Source organism: Poecilia reticulata, linkage group LG6, assembly GCF_000633615.1.
Source record: "Poecilia reticulata strain Guanapo linkage group LG6, Guppy_female_1.0+MT, whole genome shotgun sequence".
Lineage (NCBI taxonomy): Eukaryota > Metazoa > Chordata > Actinopteri > Cyprinodontiformes > Poeciliidae > Poecilia > Poecilia reticulata.
The window spans coordinates 24,233,609-24,245,736 of record NC_024336.1 but is presented as its reverse complement, the minus strand read 5'-3'; the positions used below and the strand labels follow the sequence as shown (position 1 = coordinate 24,245,736).

General features: G+C 41.0%; 1 protein-coding gene across 6 annotated transcripts; it reads left to right on the top strand.

Annotated features, from left to right (window-relative positions):
- The first annotated feature begins 1,269 nt into the window (after positions 1 to 1,269).
- Positions 1,270 to 12,122, top strand: tpm1 (tropomyosin 1 (alpha)). 6 transcript variants are annotated; one of them, XM_008412282.1, is made up of 10 exons: positions 1,270 to 1,526; positions 2,083 to 2,208; positions 5,785 to 5,918; positions 6,855 to 6,972; positions 7,073 to 7,143; positions 7,898 to 7,973; positions 8,151 to 8,213; positions 8,307 to 8,376; positions 8,936 to 9,014; positions 10,067 to 10,289. In XM_008412282.1, exons 1-10 carry the CDS (start codon positions 1,413 to 1,415, stop codon positions 10,068 to 10,070), a joined length of 855 nt encoding a protein of 284 aa, XP_008410504.1. In that variant the 5' UTR covers positions 1,270 to 1,412; the 3' UTR covers positions 10,071 to 10,289. The 6 variants fall into 6 exon arrangements, with proteins under 6 accessions (XP_008410504.1, XP_008410506.1, XP_008410505.1 ...); XM_008412285.1 differs by lacking the exon at positions 2,083 to 2,208 and adding an exon at positions 1,753 to 1,878 and having other exon boundaries at positions 1,294 to 1,526; XM_008412284.1 differs by lacking the exons at positions 8,936 to 9,014; positions 10,067 to 10,289 and adding an exon at positions 12,023 to 12,122.
- The last annotated feature ends 6 nt before the right edge of the window (positions 12,123 to 12,128 follow it).

Here is a 12,128-nt window from a genome sequence, read left to right as displayed (position 1 = left end):
CCATAAAGCTTGTCAGCAGAGTGGTGCATAAAGTGCTCTAAAAGTAGATGGCTACACTGACCTTCAGAAAACACAGTGGACCAACACCGGCAGACAACTGTGGAATCTTCACACTAGAGCTCAGCAACTTGTATCTAAAAAATTTGGATTTCAGTGAAGTAGTTCAGAATATTTTCTCCTTAGTGCACATCAGGCACTTTTGAAGTCTCTGATCTGACAATGGATCAAGACAGGAAATGCAACAGTTGTCCTGGATATGTCTGTGTCTGGTGGGTCTTGTCTCCGGAAACATTCTGTTTCCTGTTAATCTTTCCCAAACTCTTGACTGGGCATCATTTCACTATTCTCTCATATTTTTTTTCTACCACACTTTTTCCTTCCACTCAACTTTCCTGTGGTCAAACCCTCTATGTGTAGCCCGGCTTACACTCTTTGTGGAAAGAGTCAGATATTGTCACGGAGCAGCTGTAAAGCTAACAGTCTTACCCATGACTGTGTGTATTAATATTTTGTATTGAGAATCTTTTTATTTGCTTTCTGTAATATTCCACTTTTCTGAGAAACATACATTTGGACTTTCATTAACTCTAAAGTCGCAGTCACTAAGATGGACAGAAATAAGAAATACACCTGTTTGTGTGTAATAAATCTTTATTTTATATGGGTTTCATTTTTTTTATGTAATTACCAAAGAAAATACCTTTTACATGATATGCTGTTTTTCTTCTTTTTAGATGTACCTGTATAACAACATCGTAGAAAATGTTAATGGTTTTAACTGTTTAATGTACCACCCTCAGGATTATTAGTCGCCACAATTTGCCCACCCCTTTCAAAATGTTCTGGGGACGCTCTTGCTCAAACAGAGACGGAAAGCAAAGGAAACCCAGGTCGGACTGTTTTAAATGCAGTTTGGGACCCACAGTCCCAGTCTGGGATCACTGAAATCCCTGGAAATCACTAGAAAAACGACTTTACAATGACAAATTGAACCCCCTTTGTAAAGAGTGGTTAAGAAAGACAAACAGAAAAAGCTGCTCTAACATCGTCAATCGCCCTAGACATCGTCAATGACAGTAGCATTTCAAAGTACATTTCCTGTAGCCCGCTTGCTTGGAGTTCCCATATAAAGACGTATCAAAAGTCAAATGTTTGGGAAGTACGAATCGCTGAGCAGCTCCTTAAAAAAAACCTCCCAGCTCCCCTCTCGCACACGCCTCCTCCGGAGAGTATTGGATGTCCTCAGGAATCCAGTCACCCCCTCCTTGGAAGAACATATTTGACAGCACGAAGTCAGGCAGAGCCCGCAGTCCAGCCCCAGCCTTCCGTCAGGCACAGACTCCCCCAGCCCCATCTCCTGCTCTCCCTTTTGGACGTTTTGGTCGGTGTTGAAGCACAGCAAATAAGCAGCCATGGATGCCATCAAGAAGAAGATGCAGATGCTCAAGCTCGACAAGGAGAATGCCTTGGACAGAGCTGAGCAGGCCGAGTCAGACAAGAAAGCAGCGGAGGACAGAAGCAAACAGGTCGGATGAGTTTTCTTCACTTTTTTTTTTTAATGTTTGATGGAAAAGCAGGAAAAGCCCAGGAGCAGCACTAAAAAAATTTTTTAAAAAGCTATGGATCATTATTATTTTATTTGTAATGGATTTGCAGCTGTTGCTAGTTAAGTGTAAAAGCAAAAAAAAGCAAAAAATGTGTATATTATTATATTTTTGCTTAACTTTATAATTTCTTTGCATGCATGTGTAGTTAGAGGAAGAAATGAGAGAATTGGAAAAGAAATTGCGTATTACAGAGGACGAGAGAGATAAAGTTTTTGAGGAGTTCCAAACTGCTGAGGAAAAACTGTTGACTGCTGAGGAGACCGCTACCAAGGTACCTGAACCTGAAGTGCATGAGCTTACCTAACTTCTTCTTCTTCTTCTCTCCCTGTCTTCTCTCTGTCCTGTCCTGTCCTCTCCTGTCTCTCCGTGTGCGCTCTTGCGCCCCTGCGCACTCACGCCACTCCCTTTCTCCGCCGATCACCTCTGAACCTCTCCTGCACATGAAAAAAAAAAAAAATAACAATAATAAAATCAGCTTGAGGACGACTTGGTGGCTCTGCAGAAGAAGTTGAAGGGAACTGAGGATGAGCTGGACAAGTACTCTGAGGCTCTTAAAGATGCCCAGGAGAAGCTTGAGCTGGCTGAGAAGAAAGCCACCGATGTAAGTATATGGACGCGTGTTCACAGAGGCGCCCTTCTCCCACCACGCTGCTTCACATGTCTTCACTGTTCTCATCTGGGACTGAGGGCGACAGTTCAACAGCACAGAGAAGAGTTTGGTGGTGCGTTTGGTAACCACTGCTAGAGTTGGAAATTGATCATTTATCTATCATTTTCTTGATTTTGTGGTAACTGTTGAACTGTCGCTAAATGTTTCTCCACAAATCACTTTCAAGTCAGCCCAAAGAAAGTTAAATATGTGGTCATGAATAAAAAAAGATATATATTTATGTGAGGATTTCCATGTTGAACTCCGCCATTCCTGTTAGGAAATAAGCTAACTCTTCCCAGTTTGTTTTTTTTTTTTTTTTTTTTTTTCAGTGAGTGAAGCCTGTAGCCTAATGTGTAGAATTCCCAAACTCGCAGAGGCAGCGCCTAGATAAATATAGCCCACTGCTTTATATGGTCAAGATAGAGCTCAGATCAGCGGGCTGCGCTCTTCTGCTTACCACAGACAAAAACGCACTTCCCACTCAAATAAGTACAAGACAGCGTGTAGATTTCAAAAATAACAATTAAACACGTTTTTTCATCGTTTTTCCTCCCTTCTCTTTCTTGTATTTCAGCTTTGATGTATAGACTTTGTGATAGAAGGAACATGTCCTCCGACAATGGTCCCCGTTAATGACAAAAACTGGGTGTCGGCCAGGTCCTAGTGCGGCAGACAAGAGAAGTTTATACTACAAGTCAATTAGGTTGCATTGAGCCACCGAGGGGGGAAACACGTTGGAATAATCCTTTAATTGGATTCCACACGGGGAATTAAGACAAAGTCTGTCAGAGTGTTTTGAGTTTTACCCTCTTGGATTATTTGATGGTGAATTTTATTTCAAGGTGACGCGTGGCGTACTGTTTGTGACTGGATTTTTACCCAAAACTATATTTGTTCGTAGAGTTATGTCACTTATTTAAGGCATTTTAGAGATATTTAAAATGTTTCAAAAAACCTCACTCTGTAATTAGTGCAGTTTGGGCTCAGGAAAAACGCTGAAACCGTCTGAACCCCAAATGCATTTTATTACAAGAGGTGTACTGCTCACAGTGAACCCTTAGATGGCGCTCTAATTCCGCTCGTTTATCTCAGGCTGGATACCTGAAATCACATTTAAATAAATAAAAAAAAATTTAAAAAACTTTTAAAAAACATTGTTATTTTAGTTTAACTATTTAATTGTACTTCATACAAGGATTTATTTTGGAGTTTTAACTAAAATACAAATCAAATTGGTGATTATATTTAATTTCAGGGAGTGGGGGGTAATATGGGGTGAGTTATTAAATGAATTCAGAATCGTGGTCCGTTTTTGTAGCTGTAGGTTTTGTCTCTCATATTTTTAAAGCTTTATACTTGTACCCTGTAATTACAGCATCCTGGGCTTCAGGAAAAAACTCACTGAAGCGGTTTATAGCCTCAGAATAGTTCATGCACTGCTCCCGTTAGGTCCGCAGAGGGCGCTGTAGTTCCGTTAGTGTCCTGCTGCTTGAATCAATTAAATTGCATTCAAACACTTAGGACTAAAATCGCTTAGCTATCTTGTTTTTCTGTTCAAAGCTGTTACATTTTATCACTTCTTTTGTTCGGCACAAAACATTTGTTCCGTGCAAAAGTTTGCACAACACTGCAGAATAGCCGTTTTATATCTTTTTTGAAAGACGGTGTGTTGCAAGATTTCACAACTTGTTTGTGGTCTTCTTCAAAGTGTATTACTGAAAAAAAAAAAAAAAAAAAAAGCTTTGCAGAGCGCGTCTCTCTGACTGCGCGCTGCAAAGACGTCATCCCGTCTCTTGACAATTTGTCAGAAAGTAACTGCAGCCGGTAGAGCAGTCTCGAATATTTAAAACAGTTGTTCGCTGTTAAATAAAAAATAACAGTAATGGCTGGAGTTAAATCGCTGGACGCGGTCAAACGGAGGATTAAATCGCTCCAAGAGCAGGTTGACGGTGCTGAAGACAGAGCCGAGAGGTTACAGAAGGATCTGCTTGCACAGAGGAAAGCCAAAGAACAAGTAAGCATGTTGACCGCGCGTACCTGCGCGTCAAGCGCAAAAAAGAGGCATGGCTCAAGTAACATTTCCTGCGCGTCTATGAATCGTTTCAAAAAGTAGAGGGGGGGTGGGAAAAGTGTTCTGGTTGTGAGATGGCTGGATTTATCTGGATGCCCCGCAGTGCTATAAGCTGAGCTTTGCTCTACTCCGGGCTGTGCCACTTTAAGTCACAGATGAGGGTTTGAAATCCCGAGTGCGCGTAACTGACAGCTTTAGGCCGCTGATGGTGTAGCGACCGTTGAGCAGTGCGGTACGTTGTATCATTGCGTTGCCTCATCTCCTGACTTTGCTCCACTTTCAAGCACTTCCCTGTTCCAGGCAACCTGCTTTCTAAAAATGGGACCAAAAGGCCAAATATTTGAATAATCTCCCAAACACCAGGAAGTAGCTGCTTAAAACTGTGGTAACATTTAATGTGCCATCCTGCTCTGTCAGCTTGTGCTCTTTGACTTGCCCATAAAAGGGCAGGAGGCTGCACTGCCACAGAGCATAGCGGCGATAGAAATGAGGGGGACTGAATGTTTCGTTTCTCAGTCCCCCTCTCAGCCGTCAGAGCGTAGCCTACTCAGGTGTACTGAAGGGAGTTTCTCACTTGTTGCAGTTTCTAAACTTGAGTACCTGCATTGCTCGTTTTGACTCGAGCTGCAGGGGGAAATGGCCTGGGGGGGAAAAAGGGACTTTTGTGGTTTGGTGGATGCATAATGCATTTCAAGAATAGCCTCATACCTGCTGAGCACACAGCAGAATGCAGAAGTTGGCAGCAAGTCCTGATGAAAACAAAACGGTCTTCTCCTTTTTAAATTAAATTTAGACGGACACACAAATTGATCAGCCAGATATTGATTTGTGCATCTGTCTGAATGAGACTTTTTTTTTTTTTTGATTGGCAAGTCAAAAAGTGCAAACGTATATATTTTCCTATTCATTAATAGACAAAACAAAAAAAATGCCACATTTCTTCCTAATTTTAAATGTGACTTATGAATGGAGATAATGTTGTACTTAATTCATTTAGTACCTTCAAAACAGCATTTGTTCTATTTTATTTGTCAGTAATGGGAGAAAATGTAAATTTGCACTGGCCTGGAAAATTGCAAACCTCAAATTTCTTCTCTTCCAAAATTTCCAGCTTGCTTATCATCTCTACATAGTTGGTGAATACCTAAAGATCCGGAGCAATGTCAGGCTTATTGACTTGAGACCTGTTAATGCTCTCAGTGGGGCATCTAACGAAGTGCAGTGTTCAACCCTTTGCCAGTTTGGGGCATCATTAGTATAACAAGTCAATACGGTAGCTTCCCACTAGACGGCACAAAGAAACGCTTCTGATCATTTTTGCTTCTCTCACATCAAGATAAGTTCATAAATCTACCACATGCTTCCTTTGGGCTGATGTGTAATGTCTGAGTCCGGGGTATGAGGTGAAGCTCTCTGCAGTGTCCTCATCTGCTGTTCTTCCGTTCTGTCCCTAGGCTGAGGGAGATGTCGCTTCCCTGAACAGACGTATCCAGCTGGTTGAGGAGGAGTTGGATCGTGCTCAGGAGCGCCTGGCCACAGCCCTGCAGAAGCTGGAGGAGGCTGAGAAGGCTGCAGATGAGAGCGAGAGGTGGGTCCTGTTTTTTCCCCTTACAGGCAGACTTGGATTGTTTTATCAATCCCATGTCACGTGACAATAAGTTCTGGGCATTGCCTTGTTTTCATTCTGTTTATATGGAGCACTAACCACCACCTCGTCAGCCATCTATAGGGATCGAAAGTAAAACATTTACAGTTCCTTGTGAGAATATTCATACCCCTTGAACTTTATCGTGTTCTAAACATTACAGCTACAAAAAAATTAATATGCTTTGTTATTATTTTAATGTCAAAAGCCAATTAGATGTCTTGAATTATTGTGAATTGGAACGAAATTGATCATTTTCAGAGCCATGTGCAGCTTCACATGGCAGTATTGCACGTGGTCAAAAAGTTTGTTTGGTCTCATCTGACCGGACAACTCCATTCACATGTTTATGTTCCCTGCATGACTTTTGCTAAAATGTAAACAGGAATTTTGGGTTTCATTCGACAGTGGCCTTGACATTCTTCTGCAAAGAGTAGAATTGTGGGTAGGTGTATCGGTATTTCTTGACATGCTTAACGGACTAGTGTTGTTTATTTCAACTTGGTTTTAAACTTTTTCCCAACTTCATCCCTGGCCTGTCTGCTGCTGTTCAGTAACGTTCTCTAACAAGGTACAAGCAACTGAGCTGTATTTATACTTGAAATAAATTCCTCTCGCAGATAATAAATAAGCTTTTAAAAGTAATTGGTTGCACCTGATTTTATCTGAGAGTGTTAAAGTGGCTGAATACAAAAGCATGCCACACTTTTCAGACATTTTATTTTTCAGGCTTGTGGTTCAAACATGACCACACGTATGTGACGGAGTTCAATGGGTTTGAATAAATTTGCTGAGAACCAAACCAGCTCATGCTGCCTGGGTTTACACAGGTATAAACGTTCAACTCTTAATTCCCGATCTGTTTGCATCATCACACAGAGGCATGAAGGTCATTGAGAACAGGGCCATGAAGGATGAGGAGAAGATGGAGATCCAGGAGATCCAGCTGAAAGAGGCCAAACACATTGCTGAGGAGGCAGATCGCAAATATGAGGAGGCGAGTTCTTAAAAAAAAAAAATCTGGATACTCGCTTGCAACAATCCTTACCTTCTATGACTGTTTTGTGGCGTAACACTTTGTTGTGCTGCACCCCCAGGTTGCACGTAAACTGGTCATCATTGAGGGTGACCTGGAACGTACAGAGGAGCGCGCTGAGCTGTCAGAAAGGTGAGCGCTTTCACACCTGTGCGCTCTGAATCTGCACTTACACATGCATGGATGCCGGAATGTTCACGTTTTTAAAAAGCTTTCTGTATTAATACCCACACTGCAGGACTTGTTTTTATTTAGACAGTGTGCACTGTGTTCTGTCATTTGCATGCCCATCTCCGTATTAATGGTTGTGGCTTGTGCACGTGCGCCACGCCCACTAACAGGCGCGCTCAGAGAGTGGAGGACGAGCTAAGGGTATTGGAGCAAAGCCTGAAATCGCTAAATTCCACAGTTACACAGGTACAACCAACCTAATGTGATTACTGAGTGGCTTGTCTCTCACCGTCTGCCCTGCTGCATTTGCTTTGCCCTCTGTGCTTGTTCCTTTCGCGCCTTTTTTCCTGGATGTTTTAGACTTTTTTTTTTTTCTTTTTTTTTAATGCCTAACATAGCAGAGAGCTGAGCAAGAAGAACGTCAAAACAAATTGCATGACACTTGAATGCAAAGTATTGATTTCTCAATAACTACTAAATTCACTATGCTGTTCTCACATTACTGCTCTGTTGAGGCATTTTTATGTTTTTTGGGGGGGATTTCCTGTATTTCTTATTCAGTTCCTCTCTCCATCTTTCTCGTTTCCCATGGACCCTTTCTGTGTCTACCTGTGCTTCTGTCCATCCTTGTTCCCACCCTTTTTTTTATTTTCAAATCCCCTCCCTTATCCTTCGTTGCATCCTTGGCTTTGTATCTTCTTGTTTAAAACGCCAGCAAATGCTCTGAACTTGAGGAAGAGTTGAAAACTGTGACCAACAACCTGAAGTCACTGGAGGCCCAGGCAGAGAAGGTAAGCGTGACTTTCTGGGCCTCTGCATGCTGTTGCACCTTTTCTGCTTCAAGACTGCGAGCTGGGGAGACGGAGGAGTCGAGTCTTTAAGTTTCAGTTAATACATTTTTCTATAAATGTGGACAGCAGATTTGATCTCCTGTATTTGACGCTTTTGTTTCCGTTTCCGCTCAACAGTACTCGCAGAAGGAAGACAAGTATGAGGAGGAGATCAAGGTCCTCACCGACAAGCTGAAGGAGGTAAAGTTTCATTAATTTGATCTGTGAGACGACCAAACCAGAGGTGTTGAATCACAGTTCAAGTGTTGGACTTGATGCGTCTCTACATTACAGGCTGAGACTCGTGCTGAGTTCGCTGAGAGATCAGTAGCCAAGCTTGAGAAGACCATTGATGACTTGGAAGGTGAGCTTTTTCGTCACAATGTGTTTGTCAAATATATATATATATATATTTTATTTTTTAGCCTCCTGTTATTTAAATGTGGATCTATCTCCTTTTTATTCTGCTGTCCTCTTAACGACACTAAGTCTTTATTTCAGGCAGCGACATGTGGTAACGCATCCTTTTGTGTTAAATCTGAAAGCAGGGTTAGATGTTACCTCGTAGTTAAACGGATGTTTGGATGCATTCAAAGGGAGGTTGTGTGAAGGTATCACCAGTGAGTTTTCCCTTCCATGTAGCAGAAATATGTCTTTGCATAGTGAGTTTACAGAATTTAATACCTAAGGAAAAACGAGCATTAAACCCAGGAGTACTTTCCATGCTCAATCCAATTGAAGTGTGAAGGGACTCATTCAAGGGACTCATGTTTTGATTGTTTCCATTTTCCCCTCCTGTCTCCTTCTCTATACGTTCTACGGCTTGGATCCTCCACCTTTTGCCTCCTTTTCATTTCCTCCCTCCACCTCCTTTGCTCTGCCTCCTCTGCACACTCCCTTCACTCCTCTGCCCCACCCAATAGATGAGTTGTACTCCCAGAAACTGAAGTACAAAGCCATCAGCGAGGAGCTGGACCATGCCCTCAACGACATGACTTCCATGTAATTTATGCCTTTCAACACCTGCTTGTTTTACTGTCGCGCTCCTCACCCGTTCACCTCTTTGTCCGACTGCCTGTTCAACTTTGTCTCCATATTATGTTCACCCACTGGAGTTGTTGTATCTGATTTAGCTCATCTTTATTTTTTAAGTTCAAGTGCTAAAACGGATATTTCCCAACTTTATCTGCATGTGATTTGAGTCAGTTTGCAACAATTCTGATGCAAAATGGTCTGCCTTTATAAATTACACTCTTTCAGTTTACTGTAAACAGGACTGAAGTAACTCTATGCATGGACAGAAAAATGCAAGAACCAGAAAAATGCATTTAATCTTTTACATGAATTATCGTTGTACTTTTTTCTGTTCTTGTGCATTTTTGTTTCCAAAAAGCCTAATTCTTAAGATGTTGAGTTCATATCAGAGTTTCCAGGCTGCTTACCGAAACTATACAGTGAAGGCATTTTAACGGCTCTGGTTGATGGTTCTGCTTTGTTTACTTTTTCACTAATATGGTCTACTTCTGTCTAGAAGAAAGGCCTCATGTATGTTCATGATTTTTGCCCTTCGTTCTGTCACTGTACCAGCTCAAGGTTAGTTGTCGGTGTTTAGCATCACTGTGGCTGAGCCCTCAGTTTTGCTAAGTCAATGGGATCGTTTATGTTGGTTTTGAAGTGAGTTTGTGAGGAGTATGTACAAGTAGTTTCTTACCTTCCAAACCTTAAACCTGGAGTGTTCGAATTCAAATGAAACACAATGATTAAATTGATAGCCAAGTTGAGATTAGCGTGACTCCGACCTGCTATATGTAAGATACTCGCTGCTTATAAATACTCTGCATAACTCCACTTCAAAAAAAAGTCACTAGCTCATTCTGATGAATAGAAAAACACCATGTTTGTTTCACTGTACAAACGATGCATTTTATTATGCGTTGTGTCTTTTGTTGTAGTGCGTCAGTGTGACTCCTCAGGTTCTGGTGTGTTGTGGTTTATTGCTGTAGGTCCAAACGCCAACCTCCTTGGGTTCACTGTGCTTCTCTTCTTCCACACAGATAAATTGTTTACATCTCATCAAAGATGCCTCCTTCTGCCCGAGCAGAACCTGTCTGCTCTCTCCAGACTGCTCTCCATTTTCCTTTTCCTCCCTGTCTTTGCTTTTCTTTCCTCATCATATTGTCAAGTCCGTTGCACCCCACCACTTGTACAGAACCCTAGAATCTTCCTGCGTTGTTAAAAAATAAACATCCTTCCTTCTATGTAAGCTGTATCTCTTTACTCTGTCCCTTTTTTTTTTTTGTCTGTCTAGTCTGGCACTAGCAAATCCATCATGCCGTAATGGTAGTCATTTTGTCTTATCTCATGAAACCTTTTACCTCCTATTTTCCAAAAATGTCATTTAATATATTTTAATTAATGTCCATTCTTTTCTTTAACTATTGTTCTGTGAAGCAAAAGTATAAGAAACATCAAAAATGGTGCTGTTGGCATTAAAGCGAAGGCAACTTCAGGTGCTTGACTGAAAACCGAGCCAAGTAGCAGCTGATGCATGCATTCAGTGAAGTATAGAAGGTGACTGATAGAAGTATCTGCGAGCTGGAGAGCTTCTCTGCTGAGTCATTGTCGGGAAGATTGTAGAAAAGTTTAGATTGGTGAAATAGAGAAGAACATGCAAGAGTTGTGGAGCTTCATCCGGTGATGGCAAAACTGAAGGAAGTTGCTATTGGTTAACTCAACAAATGGGCTTTGTGTGTTACATAAGACTGTCTTTGAATTTGAATAAATACTCACTGACAGATTCTGGGTCCGTTTCATTCAGTTCGTAGCATCAGGCAGATAACACTACAGCATTTCAGGAGTTGGGTGCAGATCAATTAAAGAACCTTGGTTTGTTCCTTGATCCAATACTTGGGATCCAACGTCTCTACTTCACGTGAAAAATGGCTAAGTTTAGCTTCTGCAATGTAAAATCTTGAAGAGGTGAGAAATTGTATTCGATATCATTTTTTTATAGCTACTTTTCTTTAGATGCTTGCTGTGATAATTCTTAAGGAAAAAACTAAACTGAAGATATAACCAAGAGAATATGAATTACACCTTATCCTTTACATTCTCAATGATATTTACATGGGACATACTCTCACTTGCGGGTGTTAAATCTGCGAAATTACACAGCAGTATCTCATTAACAAAAACCGCCTAGTAACCTGGTAAATAGACTATGAAAGAATAAGATGTTTAGTAAATGTATTTCTTAATCATTTTGTTAAATAAATTCCAAGTGCATTTTCTAGGTTATATCTTGTAGCACCATCACATGGGGTATGTGATGCATTCCTTTCTTACCATCTGCAGTCCAGCGTAGACCGATGGTTTCAAAACTAACCAAAGATTTTCACAAAGCTGTTTCAATTTGTTACTGGGTGCTTGTACTCTAAAACTTTTTGAACTAATTTTCCTATTGCTTTGTTTGTTGTGGTTTTTATTCATTCTGTCTGAGTCGTTATTTGAAAATATAACCTTCTAGACCAGGAGTCTCAAACTAGGGTCCTTGATTATCCTGCAATTTATAGATGTACCCCTGTCCAACACAACTGAATCAAATGGCTGAACTGACTCTTTAGCATGCAGTCAAGTTTAACGGCCCTTTTAATGACGTACTTATTTTTATTTAGGTGTGCTAAAGCAAAGGGGCATCTAACAACTGCAGAACTTATAAACTCCAGACTTTGAGGACTGGAGTTTGTGACTCGAGTTCTGAATTTTAACACAATTACAAAAACATTTTAACTTTATGTACTTGTAGCTGAGCTCTGCTGTACGTTTGCATGGTAGCTTGCATATCATAATTGTGCCTCTTTTGTTTAGTCAGTTCTGTGGTGTTGTGCAAGTCGATCAATAATCAACTGATCTAGATGAGTTGCCAGCTTGATTATTAATGAAAGCTAACTCCCTGAGTCACTTGTCCTTGTTTGTGAGTTGAAAATGTCTTTTGTTTTATGTTCTAACAGAGAAACTGTCACAAGCTAAAGAAGAGAACCTGGATATGCACCAGATGCTGGACCAGACTCTAATTGAACTGAATAACTTGTGAATGCACATCTTTCACCCGTCCCC